Source organism: Lycium ferocissimum, chromosome 11, assembly GCF_029784015.1.
Source record: "Lycium ferocissimum isolate CSIRO_LF1 chromosome 11, AGI_CSIRO_Lferr_CH_V1, whole genome shotgun sequence".
NCBI lineage: Eukaryota > Viridiplantae > Streptophyta > Magnoliopsida > Solanales > Solanaceae > Lycium > Lycium ferocissimum.
Window position 1 is genome coordinate 27,357,561 of NC_081352.1, and position 20,214 is coordinate 27,377,774.

General features: G+C 34.3%; 2 protein-coding genes across 2 annotated transcripts; both read left to right on the plus strand.

Moving 5' to 3' along the window:
- The first annotated feature begins 7,462 nt into the window (after positions 1-7,462).
- LOC132038182 (F-box protein At5g65850-like) lies at positions 7,463-8,611 on the plus strand. The gene has a single exon (XM_059428894.1). It carries the CDS (start codon positions 7,463-7,465, stop codon positions 8,609-8,611), a length of 1,149 nt encoding a protein of 382 aa, XP_059284877.1.
- A 9,280-nt stretch (positions 8,612-17,891) lies between these two features.
- On the plus strand, positions 17,892-19,001 carry LOC132038183 (putative F-box protein At1g32420). Its single transcript, XM_059428895.1, has one exon. It carries the CDS (start codon positions 17,892-17,894, stop codon positions 18,999-19,001), a length of 1,110 nt encoding a protein of 369 aa, XP_059284878.1.
- Positions 19,002-20,214: the final 1,213 nt, after the last annotated feature.

A 20,214-nucleotide genomic window follows, 5' to 3' on the forward strand; every position in this document is an offset into this window, starting at 1 on the left:
ATGAGGTAGTAAGAATTATAGAGGAAACTCTGCTGAAATTTTTACAAATTGAATTGTTTGCATGTCTATAGAGAAAGAGTAAAGGGAAAATGTGACCATCAGCCGTTTGGTAAGTCATGATTGAAGGAACAACTATGCAACGCTTTCAAAGAGAAGTTTTAGAGTGATTTTAATTTAATTTAAAGGAGGAACCCTAGAGGGAAAAATGATTAGTAGTTAAAGAAACTGGAATGAGTTGCATCCGAGGTTTCGGAGGATTGAGACCTATTGGAAACATGAAGAAAGTTGACATTAGGAACTTAAATACGGTATTACGATTTATAGATTAGATTGGTTAGTAGGAGATAACAAAGAGATATTGATATGATAAAGGAAGTTAACGAGTACGGAAAAGTTCTACCCTATATATATATATATATATATATATATATACAAGATCAAGATGGGTTTGTACTCTTAGTGGAATGTTCGATAAAACTTCCGATAGATACTATTAAGTGGCAAACGGAAAAAGAGCACTTTAAGAGCAAAGGAAATCAAGGAGGACCTTGAGGACAAAAGTACAAGAAAGTGCGGTTATAAATTAATCAAAGGAATTTATGTGATCGGTCACGATAAGAGGAAGCTTAATAAATTAGTAAGGTTGGCCAAAGGTAGACAGTGATGGCATACGACAGTGGACTTGGAATAGAGATGTGATTGTAAAGCAAACAGGATGAATATACGAGGAATAGACATACATACGACCAAGATATGGTATTTTAAAGGGAAATAAGAAATGAACGAAGGAAGAAAGAAAAGGGTGTATTTTACTAAAATTTCATGATGAGAACAAGAATCATCGGGACATTAGAAGGATTATGACGCATGATTATGATACAAACAATTAGTTACGAAAAACTATGGGACACTATGAGCTAAATTAAGGAAAGGACAAATCATGAGAATGAATGAGAGAGAATATCGACTCTTACTAGTATGGTATAAACCTAACTCAGAATCGGGAACCAAGAGTAAGAGAAATCTCAAGGGTACTGGGGAAAGGATGTCTATGAAGGGAAAAACAAAATTACGACTGAAGGAGCATGTTATAGTCAGGCATTCTATAAGGAGCCTAACGAATTCTGATGTCACCATTGATTCATTAACCTGGGGACTATTAAGCATGAAGAAAGGAAGTGGTTTGAGTTTTGTCCAATATGTATGGACATTTGACTTGATACAAGAATCCAATTAGCAAAAGAGAAATAAGTCAAACCATGCGATGAAAGTAACTCTGGCATTATATGGACTAGAGGAGTTGAAGGATCGCTAGGCTTGGCCGAATGACTGCCAAAGCGGTCAATACTCAAATGTTACTAGTATATGAGAACATTTTTAGACGAATTAGAATATTCCCAAGTACAGAAGAAGGAAATGTACTGGCTTGAAGGAGTCGAAATTCGAAATGAACTAATATGGCAAGGATGTGCTAAAGAAAAGTGGAAATGGACTAAATGCAAGTATATTATGAGATAGACATGAGAAAAGAGGCATTACAAGATAATTAAGGTTTAGCAAATTAAAGGAAATAAGTTTTGCCAATGCAATACGTCGTGTTCTGGGCTATGATCGAATCACTCGTACCAGAGAAATTTTTGGTTACAATTAAGTATGCAGCAAATGTACCCCAAAAAGGTAACGGAGGAAGTGAGTAGGCCTACAAGTGATCAATGATAAGTATCAAGGACAAACGGGATTACTAAAGAAAAATCGCAACATTGGATGAGATGAGAGTTTTAAAAGAGGAATATTTATAGGAATCTCAATGATCGTCAAAAGAAAGAAAGACAGTATGCCTATGGATAGCATGACAAGAAGATTACTACTCGAGATTAGAAAATATCTCTGAAGTCGGGAAATTATAAGTCACCGTTTATATCAAATCGTGAGAGTATATGTCATAGGACCATATAAATAATCGTCCTGATAAAATGGCTAGTAAAATAGTATGGGGACGACAATAAATATTTGAAGAAGAATGGAAGCTAGTTAAGTCTCAATTAGGGTAACCTCAACGGTATAGAGAGCCAAGGACTTAAATAGCAAAGCATACTCGTATTGAAAGGAAGTTGTGATTAAGTAAGATCTTATTTTAGTCTCATGCTTATGAGTTATGTTGTAATGATGTTAAGAATTGAGGAGAGGAAATTGGAGGAAAGATTCAACCATGGATTTGAAGATGTTTTGAATAGTATTTTAGCTAGAGATATGATCATTATTATGTTGTAAGTGTAATCTTGTTATGAGGAATAACAATGATAACAAGAAAATGTTGTATACAAGTGTATAAAGGATGGTGCTGAGGTTGTTGTATGGGTTGAATTGAGTCCCATTTGAATCATAAATCCCTTGGCTATGGTATTTTTGACGCATTGGATGAGTAATCTGAAGTAAAGTAATTAATGAGAATAATAAGCCCTTAGCAAGGAAATGCTATTGCAAACCATCTGGGCACTACCATAGGTGGAACTATGATGACAATACAAGGAATTAAGCAATCCGACTAAGGAATTAAAAAGGAGATGAGATGATATGTATGTAAAATCGATTAGTACTAAGAGGAATAATCTAAAGTAGCACTAGAGAAACAAGCAAGAAAAAGTGCCACAGCCAAATAAGAAAGTTGTCCACTAGTAGAGAAATAGAGGGCTGCGAAACAGGAGGGACTAAGTCAACGGAAGGTGAAGTCATGGAAGTAGATGAAGATAAGATCGCAGGAAAAGAATTCAAGGATATAAATAAAGGAGATGGACATTTAAGGAATTAAGAGATCCGCTTGATTGATAAACCGAAATGACAGATAATTGCGTCAAACTATGGGAAAGACTTATTAAGTGATAATCGGGCAAAGGTTAAAAGTAGAAGGAGAACCCCAAAGGAAATGATCAAAGGATATCACGTTCGATTGGAACAAGCGGGTGACAATGAGACCTCGTGGAACAAGCAACATGAAGGCTCTTATTGGAAAAAGAGATGAATGAAGATTACAGACAAAGGAAAGAATGAAAAGATTCGAATTCGCTGCATGACTAGGAATCTTGGTTATTCTTCGACAAATTTCTAAATTCACCCCTAATTTATTAGTCGAACTAAGAATCAGAAACTTTAAGAGTAAATTGAAGGAAAGGAATCATTAAAAAAAAAAAAAAAAAAAAGATTTGAGATTTTTGATATAAGTACAAGAATTACCGTTAGTTAGCCAAGTGTTAGAAGTCCAATTGAAGGAAAGAAAAATTAAGCGAGACATTTCGGTGTTAAACTAGTTAAAAGATAAAGTACCGCAAAGATTAATTCGACTGCTATAGGAAGCAAAGGATGCTAAAATGTGACTAGTCTTGAGGTTATCTTTAAGGGAGGAAGAATAAGAATAAGTAAACTCCAAGAAGACAAAAGGCCTGGGACATCTGTAAAACGTAAGAAAGATACATGGAGATCGAAGAGAACAAGGATTTCTGAATAAAAAAAAGATGGGATAAAAAATTGGATAAAAGTATGTAGTAAGTACTGGATGATAGGGTATACAAGAATGTAAACAATGAAGGCTGAAGAGACAATGAGAACGATAAAACATAAAGAGTTAGTAGACAGACAGATAATAAGGAAGGGGATGACCTTGAGTACGGGCATAAACTTTGGCTACAAAAGAAAAAGGATAAACTGCGCAATTCAGATAAGTTCAGTTTTAAATGAGCAAGTAATACTACAAGTAAGTAAAGTAAATACCGACAAATACAGGTAAGAACATTGACATCTACCTCAGAGCGAGCTCTACCTCAACATTTGAGGACAAATGTTTTTGAAGGGGGGGGGGGGGGGGGGGGAGAGAATGTTACACTCCGTAGTTTCAGAGCATGAGCATATCACGTACTTCACCTTTGTAATGGAGCATTGGAGACATCCATGAAGTTTGGAAGGTACAAGTCATGGGAAGTATGTGACAATAGAATAAAGGATGAATTACGATCTTGTAAGTCGTAACCGGGAAGGACAACCTTGAAACACGAGAACATGACCATTACCAAGTATAATAAATGATAAATAGTATGTAAGGGGAGTTTTGGAAGATTTTGGGACCAAGCAAATCAATGGAAATAAGTTTGTCGAAAATTTGTAACAAAAAAAAAAAGTTTGGAGAATTAAGGGCAGACTTTTGGGTCAAATTTGGAAGGGCATATCTTCAGGCATATGAGGAGTTTTAAGGTGTTTCAACAGCCTAAAATGAATTTCGTCGAGTCTAGTTTTCAACGCAATAAACCGCTCATCGATATGACGTCGGAATAGAGAATTATGAACGTTACAAGTTAGGTTGACGGAAGCAGAAAATAAAGATAGTACGCTACAGTAAATGGCGTGACTGCTACGATCTGCGCCGACTTTTAGCCCCTATAAAAGGGTTAAAAACCTCATTTTTCTCCATCATAATCTTCTAAAAATTTCCAGAAAATTCAACAAGCAAAAGAGCTCTTAGATCACATAAAAGATGAGGATTTTGAGTAAATTTCAAGTTACGGCGTATTAATCAAGATTCGGACAACGTGTAGTCGCGATTATAGTTTTGTCTTGCGTTGGAATTGGCTTGGATTCAAAGTAAACATTGAAGATATTGCTGATCTAGCAAGAATAAGGCATGAATCTCTCCTTATTAATATTAATTTTAGTTTGTTTACGGAGATAAAGTTATTAAATAGTCGTATAATAAGTTGAATAGTTGAGAAACTTGGAAAACATCGTATGGAATGTTTTATGGAGCCTATTAGTGTTGATAATGTTTTTGTGATGTTGGTATTGTTGTTGTTGTTGTTGGTTATTGGATTGTGATTTCGGGCTAGACATATAAATAGGGGAGTTGTTGCCCGAATTTTGGCAGATTCTAAATGGATTTTAATTAAGGGTTTAAGACGAGCGTATGACGATGAGCCTAACAATAGTATGGATGGTCGTATATGTAGATTATGAGACTACGAATGATCTTAAGGGAATTGCAAGACAGGAAGTAAGTTGGAAGTCGAGAAATTATCTTCCAGGTATGTTAAGGCTATTCCTCTTTCTTCTAAAGGCATGATTCCTTTCTTATGAATCCAATAGGTGTTTTTCAAATGTCCCATGATCCCTTTCTGTGAATCCATAACTGTCTTCCAAGAACATTCTTATTCTCAAAAGATAGAGATTCATGATTCATAGAGTTCTTATGCTGCTAAAGATAAATATATTTTATGATGACGATGGTCCCATTTCTTGAAACTCCTATGTTATAATTCCTTACATAGGTTTAATAACCTCCTTACTTCCAAAAGTTAGAGTTCATGATTCAAAGGTATGACTTCTTTCTTGATAATCCATAAATGTTTTCCAAAATGTCCCTATTTTCCGAGTCAAAGATTTATGATTCTATAAGCTTTTATGACAACAACAATGGACATGTTTTTACAATGTTAATGACGATGCTAAAGATGAGAATATTCTATGATGATTACGACGATGATGATGATTTCATATTTAAAAGTCCCAAGCTTATGATTTCAATGTAAATATGAGAATGTTTCGTGATTTTCGTGATTTTTATTCATTGTTGTTGATCTCGCCTTATAATAATTATTCCTTCAAGGTGAGATAGAACGATGATGATTATTCCATAATATAATCGGAGGTTACCGACCTTACGTCACTCCGATGTATTTATAGCTCTTATTTGGCTCTCATGCATGCTTTATATATATATATATATATATATATATATATATATATATATATATATATATATATATATATATATATATATATATTATGTCTCACACCGCGCTCGCAAGTCGGCCGGGCATGGCACGTAGATGTGCACACCACTGCGGTGGGCATGTTATGATATTGCCCGGACGCGGGACGCGCGGGCTAATGATGATAACACCGAGCCTTAATGGCCGGGCATGATACTATGTATATGATACCGAGCCTTAATGGCCGGGCATGATACTATATATATGACACCGAGCCTTAATGGCCGGGCATGGTACTATGTATATGTATAAAAATATTTTTTTAAAGGCTAAGCATGCATGGCATCCGCCTTATGAGGCATCCAGATGTACAGGTTATCTCTTTTATTCCATGTTACCTTTCATGTCTATATTATGTTGTTATTCATGCCTTACATACTCGTATATTATTCGTACTGACGTCCCCTTCTTGTGGACGCTGCGCTCATGCCCGCAGGTAGGTAGGAAGACGGATCAGACCCGTAGGTGTTCTATCAGCGGATTCTCAGGAGCACTCCACTTACTTCGGAGCTGCAGTCTATTTGGTATTGTCCTTATGATCATTTGTATTCTATGTAGAGGCTCGTAGACGCGTGTGTATAGTTAGATGTTTTATAGCTCCACCAGTTCATATTGTTGTATAATATGTTGGTGGCCTTGTCGGCCTTATTTTGAGCTCTTGATACTTTACTGTTAGCCTTGCCGGCTTTATGAAATACATTATGTTGTGGCGACCTTGTCGGTCTGCATATGTACATATGTGCTGAATGAGCAGATATTCCTATGTTGGGCCTTTTCTGCGTACAGATATGCTTTGAGTTATGGTTTATAACGTTCAAAGTCACGGATGAGTCAGGTGGCTCCCGGCCTACAGGTCGGAGCCCGTCATACTCCTGGTAGGCGTGTGACAAGTTATTAGAGTTAGGGGTGATATGTTATTCGAAGCCAAAACAAGTTGGTTCTGAAAGGTGTTTAAATGCAGAAGTTGACTGAATGTCTAGGAGTAAAGCACTGTTTCGGCATTTGAACTCAAATATTCAGAAAAAGGCGGAACATTTGATGGATGGACAGAGGATTCTCTACTATCACAAGTTAAATTAGTTAATATATAACGTATACACATGGGCGTATCTAGGGGTGGGTGGGTGGGGGTTCCCATGTCGCGTGAACCCATGCTCTTCTCCCTAAAGCATGTTTAACAATGTTATATTATTCTAAAACTAGCTAGCACTATTAGATGATATATAGCATATAGTCAATGGGTTCAACCGCTCGATCTCAATGTCGTCAACACAGGATATAACTATATATGTAAAAAAAAATTATTTAAATTTTGAACCTATAATTTTAAAAGCATAACGATGTTAAGAACCCAATGGTTGAACTGGTCCGATCCAATTAATATCTTGGATCCACCTCTTCGTACTAGTACACTCATTTCTCGAAATTCTGAATCTGCCTATGTATACACATTGAATCCTTATCCTATTTGAATATGGTTTCTCTTTATTCTTGTTTTGGACAATAGTCCATATTTGAATTGGAAAAGAAAAAGACGCTACCCAGTTTTATAAGGAAACGGAAAATTAAAAAACATATACTATACTATATATATATACTACTGATAAATTACTTACGCTGGGGATAGGGTTTTCAAAATATTGTAAGACATGGCCACGACTCCAGCCTCCTCCTACACGGAGAAAAAGATGAAGTCTGCGGAATTAAAGTCAATTCCCCAAGAGTTAATCTTGGAAATATTCTCATGGCTTCCAGTTAAGTCTTTATTGCGTTACAAGTGTGTTTCCAAATTTTATAGTTCTCTTGTATCTGAATCAAATTTCGTGGACATCCATCACCGCCGCTCTATGATTCGTCCAGGTGGAAGAAAGTATCTAGAGTGTATAAACAATGTATTCTACACTACAGAGCTGAAGGAAGATGGAAAATCCTTCCTTTTTCGTATTGAAAATTTTGATCAACTCCATGGATATCTCTCCGCTTCCAGTTTAATGGGTGTTAACGGTTTGGTTTGCGCATGGAGAGATAAGCATCATGTTGCAATTTGCAATTCCAGTACAAGAGAAGTAAGATTTCTTCGGTGCCCGAAAGAGTTTATTAACAAAGATTATGGTTACCCAATTTGTTCAATTGGTTTTGAACCAGAAGAAAAGAAGTATAAACTTTGGTTGACATCTGATAGCTACACAAGAAATTGGCTATTCACAATAGGCATAGATAAATCATGGAGAGAGACTAACTGCAATGCCCGTTTTAGTCCGTCTCTGTACAGAGTTTGTGTTAGTGGAGTAATCTATGTGTTGGGTTCCGTTAATGGTACGAGCGGAATAGTTGCATTTGATGTCAGAGCTGAAATTTTCAGAATTTTAAATTTTCCACATGCTTTACATTACAGTGGATATCATGATTATAACTTGATAGAACTGAAGGGAAAATTAGCCGTCTTGAACTATAAAAAATATTCCAGCGAAGACGTGCATCTGTGGATTTTGGGAAAGGCTCAAAATGACGATTGGGACAGACACATCATTCGCTTTCCTTCTCAATGGAAAGGCATTTATAGACCTGAATCATATTTTCACTTTATATGTGCATCTTGTGATGAAGAAATTGTATTTATAAGTATTACGAAGTCACGTGATTGGATCTGTATCTGTTATGATTTCACGAGAAAAAGTTGGAGAGAGTTTAGGGCAATCGAGAAACTTGGTGAAAGGTATTGGCTTTCCCATATCCTTTGTTATGTAGAAAATCTCTCCTCTTTGGGAAAACTTTGCAGTACTAATCTCCAAGATTAAACTGCATGCATTTGGAACCTGTACTGTATTCCTTCAATGTTCCTTTATTTTGCTAGCTTGTTTGTTTATTTACATTATTATCCATGTATTTTTATTTTAGCCTTTTATAGAAGATTATTACTTCTCTTTTTAAAAGCCATCAATTAATTTTCTTACATATGCGGAATTAGTTATTTACCTAAATAGTCATGATATGTTCCATTCTTATGGCACAACAAAATGTTGAAAAGTGAATCAAAACATGCTCAATAATCCAATTGAACTAAGCCTCAAGTCTAAGGATTAACCAACCTTTTCAATGTTATGGCGTTTGTGTCATTCATCTGTTACAATGATTAATTAAATCCGTATAACACGTTCATTATACTCATTCTTTGATAACATAGAAAAAGGAGAAGTTGGGAGATTACCTTCTTGAAGAAACCTTAGATTTTTTGAAACTGATTCTTGAAATCTAGAGAATTACCATAATTTCTTATGTTATGGGCATGACTAAATAACATAAAATCTCTACTAAAATCGTCAAGAATTTCTCACCTTTAATTTGAGTCTCTTGAAGTGCCTAGGTAGAAACTTTTCCATAAGCTCTCGACCAAGTCTCAGAATAATAGTATTTTTCTTTCTTGGACATCATTTACAGTCTTTCAATTCTCTTCATTTTCATTCGTTTAGTCGTTCTACTACTCATAAATTAATTCCAAATTTTATTTAGACTCGTTACCTAGATTACGTCTTCAAATATGAAATTAGACCCAGTTAAGTTAAATTTTTTCCGAGGTTTTATAAAATTGAAGGCAGGTTGACTGTTAATCCCTATGATTTATTGGCTCAGTTCATGAGTCATGGCTAACATTGCAAAAATATTAAAAATCAGTACAACAGTTTACGATAAATAAGTGATGATTACCGTAGTTGTCGTATCTGATTGGACCTTTAGCTCTTAAAAAGCTTAGGGCCTTCAGGCTACTAATTCCAAAAGATGGCCCTGAAATAGAAAGTTTTTGGTAGAAATGGTTCGGCTTGTCCAATTATTGGGCAATGTAATTAACGTTTAGCCATCGATTGAAATGTCACATGTAAAAGTTCAAAACTCAGTCATATTGTGTCAGAGTTTTACAAGCAGGAGTCTTTGAACTCCATCACAGTATGTTGGAGTCACATTCGTTGTCCAGTACATTTTCCGTGTTTTATAAGAGTTCATTTTACTTCCATCTTCTATTAACTCTTTGAAATATAAGTGTCCTGTATTTCTCATTACTTTTTATATATAATATTTCTTAGACTTAAAAGTTAAATAATTAATAAGCAGGGAATAATAACAAAGAAGTCGTGCCAATAGATTGATAATCCTGTATGATAGTTTCCTAGCAGTAATGGACTTCAATGATCTCGTAATATATCGCAAAAGTTTTTTCCTTTTATTTATGGAATTTTTACTTGTCATAGCTACTCTTAAAATTTAATTATGGATAATAACTATCTTTTTTAATATTTAAATTTAGTAACTATATTATTCAAAATTTACATTTCATAGCTACTCCCCCTTTTTTAATTAAATGTCTTTGTCCCATAATCCCTAAGTTTTTGCCGTTTTAGCTTCATGCCACCAAGTGTATTTTCAGTGTATACAGCTGTTTTCACACCTATTTTCAGTGTATTTTCAGTATATACAGCCGTTTTTTTACTCAACAGCGATTTTGTATTTCGCTGTATTTCAAAAACGCGAAAGTGACCAGACTCAACAAAGATTTTGTATTTTGCTATATTTCGAAAACGCGAACATGACCAGACTCAAGAGCGATTTTTGTATGTCGTTGTATGTCGCTGTATTTCGAAAACGCGAAAGTGACCAGACTCAACAGCGATTTTATATTTCGTGGTATTTTGTTGTATTTCGAAAAAGCGAAAATGACCAGAATATAACAAAAGCAGTTACGAATTGTAATTTTGCAACTTGTAGCTATAAATTGTTAGAACCTATTAAAAGATAGCTATTTGTGTAAGTTTTACTTTATTTATTTGTTCTTTTGGTCTTTGACTTCTACTAACCAATTTTCAATTTTTTGCGCTGATTGTCCTTCATACGGACTGGTCTTTAAGCCCCTCAAATCGCAGGTATCTAATTTTTGTCCTTGCTTCTCGTTTAATGAAAATTTGTGAGCCAAAGTACCCTTATTTGTTGGTCTATGAAACCATAGATTCTGGGTTCGATCCCCAGCAGAGTCGGAAAAAAAAATTGCAAGGCATAGTTTCGTAGCAAAGTTATATAGAAACTATGCCTTGTCCGGCATACTTCTGTAAAAATGAAGTTATCCGGCATAAGTTGTGTAGTAACTAATTTTCTCGGCATAAGTTTATAGAAACTTTGCCTTGTCCGGCATAAGTTTGAAACTTTGCCTTGCGAAATTTGGTCATAAATCCGATTTTGCTTAGTAAAATTTTCACAAGCAGCTACCTTTTAGCTCCTTCTAACAACCTATAACTACATGTTCTACATTTACAATTCGTAGCTGGAGGACCCTATATTTAGCTAGTAGACGCGTCGACTTAAATATAGGATAAAATATGTAAATACACACGCTGAGAAAACTGAAAGTGCTATATTTATGGAAACAAAATCTATTCCAATTTAAATTAAAATCAGTTTTTAATGTTCCCTGATTCACGCAAATATCCTTCCATTCCATATTTGATCTCATATCTCATTCAAACAAGCCTAACAAGATGTTATGTTATATTGGTGGTTTAATAAGATTTGAAAAGTCTACTCTATATAAAGCGATTTGACCTTTTGTTTTGGATTTATGTTTTAATAGTTGTATTTCGTATATATTTTGGCTATATTTTAGTTGCATTTTGACCGATCCGTTAGATACTTATTCTCACATCGTTAACTATATTTCATATATATTTTACAAATATTGGGAGTGTATTTAGATGAAATTTTAACTTCTGTAACACACTGTACAGTAAAAGTGGACTTATGGGATATATCTAAGTTATATTTTCTGTATATTTCGACTGTATTTAAATGGTTAAATATACTACAAAAAATTACAGTTATGGTGAAGGACAATAAACACGAATTAACTGAAGAAACATGTGAAAAAAATAACAATACAAAATATACTTAAAATGCACATAAAATATAGATCTGGTTAAGTCACAGATCTGTAATAACTAAACTAAAAAATACAAACGAACTAAATATACTGAAAAGACAACATAAATATATAGGTTAAACACACAGTGAAGCGTAAAAATCAGTATAGAATCTTATCTTTTTTGGGAATTAGATTTGAATTATGAGTGAAATTAATGAGTAGTTAATTAGAGATAAATAAGGAAGATGACCTATTGTAAAATTGATTTGAAATTGGAGGAAATTAAGGGATATTGAGCATAATGGCGTGTATTTAGGGGGATAGGAGAGAGGGACTTTTTTTTTTTGCTTAAATTTAGGGGTGTGGGAAGTTATCAGATGAGTGGTAATAAAGTGGTAGCTATAGAAAGTAAATATGTTATATTTTGACTACTAAATATAATTATTATAAAATTTAGTTATGTTCTATAAATAGGTAATAATGTAAGTTATGCCAAGTAAATTTTACTAGCTTATATGGAGGGAAAATCTGGAGTAAAGAATTGCACGTATGGATTATGAAACAAGATGGGTGGGAACGGTTAATGACCCTTTGCAACTTGCCAACTATTTGCAAAAAGTATGTATTAGATAACAAGCTCTTGTATTGCACAAAAAATGGTGAACTTCTGTTTCAAGGGTATGAAAATGGCCTTTTCTTCTATTATCCTAAACGGCAACACTTCATTACAATAGGTGAGGCCCAAGTGCATCTTTTCATAGTTTCAATATGTTTGGAAACTTACAAAAACAGCTACCTTTTAATAGCTTCTAACAATTTATAGCTACTTTTTCTATATTTACAAATCGTAGCTAGTTTTTGTTGTATTTAGTTGTATTTCGCGTTTTGAAATTTAGAGAAATACACGGAAATACAAAACTGGGAGAGTTCACATTTTTGAAATATCCAAAATACAAAATCGAAGTAAAAATAGGTCGTATTTATGGAATAGATTCTCTTCTTTCATTTTAAATGGTAAGTCAAATTAAATCAACCATGTATGACGCATAATCAAGTCGAAGTTCCATAACAACCCACGTTTCTCTCTCCAAATTACTCCATTCCAAACTTTTAGAAATACTTCCAAATACGTAAAAATATACACCGAAATACAATGAAATATGGTTGATTGTTTAAGAAATATAAAATTGTAGTATGTGTATGTACAATGGAATACAATGAAATATATCGAAACTGTTTTAAATTAGAAATACATTGAAATACAACGAAATATACCGAAATATATTTCCCAAGATTTTTCATTTCATCCGTTTCTAACCAAGATCAATCATAGCTGTCCAGCCAACATTATCCTTAGTAGAAACTGCACACGAAATTCATATATTACCTTATTCACCAACCCATGATCAAGATAACATGATATCGTAACAAAGAGAGGCAACAATATATCTTTGAGGCATTTCATCAAACACCTTCTTCGCATCATTATATCTTTGAGTGCCATACTTACTTGAAAAGATTGTAACTTGAGCATATGCATATCTTAACGAGAAGGAAAAAAAGATATTAACAGATTGAGATCGAGGAATAGTTGTCATTTGGTGCATTTGGTGGAGTAGTTGAATGTGCCAAGCTTCACTAACGAAATTACAAAGAAGATAGAAGATATCAAGAATGTGATGCTCACTAACAAAGAATGTGCTGCTCACTAACATGTCAACAAAGACAAATCAAAGAATGTGCTGCTCACTAACGAAATTACACTCGAACCACCTAATCTAGCGTAAAAGAAGATAGAAGATATCAAGAAAAAAATGAAATCAACTTCTACTAGATCATTGAATCAGATATATACTGTGCAATCACAAAAAGCTTAAGCTTTATGGTTGTGATGTTCATTATTCCAAATCCGATCAACTTGCTCGATAACCGTCCAGATCTGAGAAGAAGCCATAGATTCTGGCATCACCGATGGCAATAGGAGAGAGAATTTTTTTCTGGTATCACCGACGGCAAGAGCAGCCTTAGCTGCGGTGGCGCCAAGGAGATGCCGAGCGAGGCGGCGAGTGAGGGGAAAGGGAAAGGGAAAGAGGAGAGAGAATTTTTTTAGGGTCTCGGAGAGAAGATGATAAATGTGCAGTGAGGGAGAATAAAGAGGTACATGTATTTCAAAAGTTACTGGATTAGTTATGGAATGTAATTTTGGAAAAATAAAGCTACAAAAATTAAATAAAAAAATAAGGTAGTTATTATTCATAAATAAGTCTTAGAGGTAGCTATGACAGGTAAAAATTCCATACTTTATATTTTTGGAGGCCCACTATCAAGCCTAAGAGGAAGCAATCGGGCAATTCGCAGGAATGTCCTTCTTTTGGGGTGGTCTTTAATTTTTGCCCATTAAATTGGTGGTTTTTAATATTTGTCCTTCGCTTAATACCATGAGATTTATGGTTCGAATCCCGGCTCAGTTAAAAAAAAAAAAAATCGCAAGGCAGAGTTTCAAACTCTACCCACAGGTAGAGTTTTGCAACTCTGCCTGCAGGTAGAGTTTTTTGAAACTTTGCCCGCAAGTAGAGTTTGCATTCAAAATTCTGCCTGAGGCATAACAAAGTTAGGCCTCAGGCGGAGTTTCAAACTCTACCTGGAGTTTTGCAAACTCTGCCTGCAGGGAGAGTTTTGTATGCCTGCAGGTAGAGTTTGCATTCAAAATTCTTTGTTATGCCTCAACCGGAATTTCAAACTCTACCTAGAGTTTTGCAAACTCTGCCTGCAGGGAGAGTTTTGTATGCCTGCAGGTAGAGTTTGCATTCAAAATTCTGCCTGAGGCATGCAAAACTCTGTCTTGCGAATCCCAACTTATGCCTTGCAAATTTTTTTTTAATTTTTTTACTGAACGGGAGTTCGAATCCGGAACCAAGGAGCTTCAAGCGGAGGACAAAATTTAAAGACCACCAATTTAAGGGGGCAAAAATTAAAGACCAGTGCTTTTGAAGGGAAATCGGCACAAAAAAAAGGAAGCAATCGATGATCCCTTTAACAACATGAAAGTCAAGGCGAGAAGATGTTTGGTAGTACAAATTAAAAAATCTTGAAAGTAGCATCAATAACAATTTGGATCATCACCATTGATCTTTGTTCTATCTTTCTTTTTGTTTTCCTATATAGATGTGTTCCTTGTGAAATTATATCTCAGAGTTTGGTTCGTTATTGAAAATGTTTTCTAGAAAAAATATGTATTAAAGTTTAATAATAATACCTTTTTTTTAGTGTTAAAGACAAAAAACGTTATAAGTAATAATTCGTGCCAATTTAAGAGGGTCTTTATGTATTCTGCCTTAATTTTACGGGTTAAATTGCTGAAAAGTTTGCGAATGACATGACACGACCTATTGTCATCTTACTCTTTTATGCTATTATAACTATTATAGGCACAATTTGGTTAACAGTTGTTTTAAATAAAGGAACTGTCATACAATCTAGTCAGCAAATGTAGGTCATCTTCTTCAAGCATGAATAGGGGTGTTCATTGGTCCCTATATATGATAGGGCTTCTAAATATTTTGGTTCGATATTTTCATTTGATTTCTTAAAATAAGATATCAATACCTTACCTAATTAAATTCGGTTCAGCTCATTCAATTTTTCTCCTTTCGGTTCAGCTCATTCAGTTCCGTAACTTTGATTTATTCGGTTTGAACAAAGAATTATAACTTTCTTCTATCTTTAAGTTTTTAACAAAATAACTGGACAAAACTCTAATTCAAAGAAAGCGCTTTCTGAAACTTTTCATTTTCTAGAGTGTGTGAGTCAGAGGATAGACATGTATGGTCATACATGAACTTTTGGACAATAGTACCGTCAGTTCTGAATAAATTAAATATAAAACTTTAAAACATTATACAAAACAAAATTTGCAGTTGATCTGGATGTAACCCGAATTGGACTGATCTTTCACATTGAGGAAAACAAATTAAACATAATTCAAAGTTTTAATACAATTTCTCATCATCACAATGTATCACCGAGATTCATCAAGCAGGTTAGTGTCATCAGTCTTAATGTTAATGCAAACATATCAGTTTTCTGGTGACAATGACAAATATGACATGGTTATAATCTTTAAATATGTATTATGTAAGTTCAAACTACATATTTCAATGCGCTATCATCTAAATATTAGATACCATACCGAATATTAGTTTTAATTTTTTTTTTTTTTTTTTAAAGCAGATACCATATTGAATACCATCTAGCGAACACCAAAATTATTGGTATCAATTTGGACTTTTTTTTGCCCGGATTGCCCTTCCTTTGGGGTGGTCTTTAATTTTTCCCCTCAAATTGGTGGTCTTTAATTTTTTCCCTGGAGGCGGGTTTGAGAACTTCGGATTCAATATCAATGCCTAATAACCTGAGGTTCTGGGTTCGAACCTCAGCTCAGTAAAAAAAAAAAAAAATCACAAGCCTGAAGCAGGAAAAACTCTTTCTTAAGGTAGAGTTGCCTTGCGAATCCAAACTCTACCTTGCCGTTTTTTTTTTTTTTTTTAATTTTTGACTGAGCGGGGATTCGAACTCGAAATCAAAAGATTTTTAGTGAAGGGTAAAAATTAAAGACCACCAATTTGAGGGACAAAAATTAAAGACCACCCCCAGCGAAGGCCAATCCTGCAAATTGCCCCAATTTGGACAGGTTTGGGCCCATAGCTCAAATTATTTCCTCAAGCAACTTATCATGAATCGATCCAAGAAACTAGATAATTTCTCCCTCTTTAATTTCAAAACATGTTATACAACATTGCTATAGAGAAGCTAATCAAGTTGCGGATGCCTTGGCCAATCACTGTGAAGCAAGATGGACAATTTTTTTAGGCTAAGGATCTCCCCAGATATGCGGCGCGCTGGGACATACTCTTGACAAGGAAAATATGGCCTCCATAAGACACAAAGGAAGAGCCAATATAATATGTATTAATTGTATCATATTCGGAGAGCTGATTTTTTTGTTTTAGAGAGAACACCTCTCATTATACATCCTTTCATTGTCTAGCTTGTAGGAGAATTGTAAACTAGTGCAGAGGTTGGACATAGCCTCTGTTCCTTGTAAATCTGTAGGGATGAAATAAAAGGAACGAAAAAAGTATAAAACAAATTATGCACATCCTTAAACATAATAGTGTCACTTATTTTGTTTCTTGTATTAAAAAAAGAATACAAGAAACAAAATAAGTGACACTATTATGTTTAGTATTGATGCTTTTTCATCTCTCTTTTCTTTTCTCCTTGAGCCGGGGGTCTATCGGAAACAACCCTCATATCCGTCACATGGTAGAGGTAAGGTCCGCTGCATTACGTATCTACCTCCTGCACCCCACCCCGGTGATTTTAATGTATGTTGTTGTTGTTGTATTCTTTTTGAGTCAGTTTCGGTGAAAAGGACTAGGTCTAGGTCCTCTGTACATTTGACGAGCCCGTAAGAAAATAAGAAATATACTCATTCTAGAAGGGAACGAAAAGATGTTAATGGTAAATGAGAAAATTGGTTTCGTAAAAAATGTAACTGAATTCACATTCATATAAAGAAAATATATGCAATAAAATATTAACATGACAAAACAAAGAAGAAATATCGACAGTTAGCCAAACCCAAGTACCAAGGTTTGGTATGTACATTACTTTACAAAAAAAACCTTGTTTAAGATTTATTATGGAATCAAGTTTTGCTCAAATTTGGACCAAAAATAGTTTGTATGTCTAATTAAAGAAAAACATGGCAATTTTTATTTGCGTTTAAGTTCAGCGCAAGACGGCGCACTAATTATTTATACAATCAGATCTTTTATTATATAATTATAAATAAATTTCTCAAAAAATATTAATTAATAATTCATTTAAAATAATAATTAATATTACTATGAACTAAAATTAAAATAGTATTGAAATTAAAAAGAATCTTTATGGTGTCAAATATATATACCTTAAATCCTATTCTACTCAAATAGGGTTTCTATGTATTCTTGTTCTAAATACTAGTCCATATTTGAAGTGAAGAAACTACCCAATATTATAAGGGCAAGCAAAACGGAGAAACCAAAAATATATTATATATACTACTCCTACTAATTGATTCATTATTACTTAGGCTGGGAGTAGGGTTTTCAACAAAACATCATAAGCAGATGAAGTCTGCGCAAACAAAGTCAATTCCCCAAGATTTAATCGTGGAAATATTCTCATGGCTTCCAATTAAGTCTTTACTGCGTTACAGGTGTGTTTCCAAATTTTATAATTCTCTTGTATCTGAATCAAATTTCATGGACATCCATCACCGCCGCTCTATGACTCGTCCTGGTGGAAGAAAATACCTCATGTACCAAAAGGGTGTATTCTACACTACCAAGCTGAAGGAAGATGGAAAAGCCTCCCATCTTCCTATTGAAAATTTCAATCAACTCCATAGATATCGCTCCGCTTCCTGTTTAATGTGTGTTAACGGTTTGGTTTGCGCATGGAGAGATGAGAATCATCTTGCAATTTGCAATTTCGGTACAAGAGAAGTAAGATTTATTCGGTGCCCGAAAGAGATTGTTAACAAAGTTTACCCAGTGTGTTCAATTGGTTTTGAACCAGAAGAACAAAAGTATAAACTTTGGTTGACACTTCATCTCAGTGATTGGTACACAAGAAATTGGGTGTTCACATTAGACATAGATAAATCATGGAGAGAGACTAAATGCAATGCCCGTTTTTTCCCATCCAATAAGAGAGTTTGTGTTAATGGAGTAATCTTTATGTTCAGTAATGGCTATCGCGATTCGCTGTTCCAAATAGTTGCATTTGATGTCAAAGCTGAAACTTTCAGCACTTTCACGTTTTCACCTACTTTACCATGCAATGAGTACATCTATTATAACCTGATAGAAGTGAAGGGCAAATTAGCCGTCTTGAACTATTCCAGCGAAGACATGCATTTGTGGGTTTTCGGAAAGGCTCAAAACGACGATTGGAAGAGGCACATCATTCCCTGTCCTTCACAATGGGAAGGCATTGATGTTAAACTGAAATCATATTCGCGTTTTATGTGTTCTTCTTGTGATGGGGAGATTATATTTGAAAGTATTACAAAGTCAGGTTCTTACATCTATATCTGTTATAATATCACGAGAGAAAGCTGGAGAGAATTTGAAGTTGAGAAACTTTATGTAAACCGTGCGTTCAATATCATTTTTTGTTATGTAGAAAACCTCTTCCCATTGGGAAAACTCTGCAATGCTAATCTCCAAGATTAAATTGCATGCATTTGCAACTTGTATTCGTTCTATTTTCTTTTATTTTGATTGTTTGTATCTTTTTCATGCTGGAAAAATATAAATAATTTTTATATTATTAGTGTACTTTGTTCTTTTATCGAAGATTACTTTTTTTTTTTAAAAACATTATCTATTAATATTTTTGTGGAGAATTAGTTCTCGTAATCTTTCTCTCGAGCCGAGAGTCAGGTCTTCGTACATCCTGTTGGAATAGTTAGTGTTGATGGGAGTATGTGAGAGAATGAACTTTGGAAAGAAAAGAAAGTTACTCTTTTGAGATATTAAAACTTTGTGGTTAAGTCTAAAATTAATTAAAACGTACGACTGTAGTGCACATTCCTAAAGGATATGTCCATTACGAAAAGTCATCTTTGAACAGACGCATCTGCTGCGAATAGATTCTTAAGGTATTATAAATACCTGGTACAGATTCAAAGCAAAGGATGTACAATTACAAATTTCTTCTCTTCTTTTCTAAATACTCATTACAAAACATACTTCTATTCTTGTGGAAAATTCAAGCTAATTGCTGAAACTTGAATTTCATAGCCTTTGTAAAATCTTGCAGGAATTCTACCGCCATCCCTGCAACAATGAAGTGGGAGACTTAAATTCCATAAGGACAGAGATTACTCTATCAAAGCCGGATCATTTCTTCCCCAATTTTAAAATCTATTTTTCTAACAATCTTAAGGAATTTAATTATTTGATGACACACTAGAAAAAGTGGTAGGTGGAGTAACAATAATGTGGCTACTGGTTTTTAAATCACTGCAAGTGTCGCTGTGTATTACTCCATATGGTGTAGTGAATGTGGAACTAGTTTGACGATTCTGAAAAAAATCAATAACGAAGGAAGAGTTGCAAAACATCTCCATTCTGGGTTACTCGATAATTGATTACTGATTGTGTAAAGCAAGAGAGGAAAATCGGAAGATGTGTTTGACATAGTGAGTTCGATGCATGACTGAGAATAAATTAATTATGCATCAGAGATTTGTAGTATTTCAAATCTTATTACTCAAAGATGAAAGAGCGTTCTTTCTCAATGAGTACTATTTCAAAGGCCATCATATGGCAAAGGAAAAGAAAAAGAGAAACAAATCTAGGTTTATTTTCTTTACTCAAACTCTTTAGTTTTTCTATCCTATGTGATTTATGAAATCCAATTTCTATTAATATTAGGGTAGAT

Excerpts from the sequence above, each read along its gene's own strand:
- LOC132038182 (XM_059428894.1), top strand. The coding sequence starts at position 7,463 with ATGGCCACGACTCCAGCCTCCTCCTACACGGAGAAAAAGATGAAGTCT.
- LOC132038183 (XM_059428895.1), top strand. The coding sequence starts at position 17,892 with ATGAAGTCTGCGCAAACAAAGTCAATTCCCCAAGATTTAATCGTGGAA.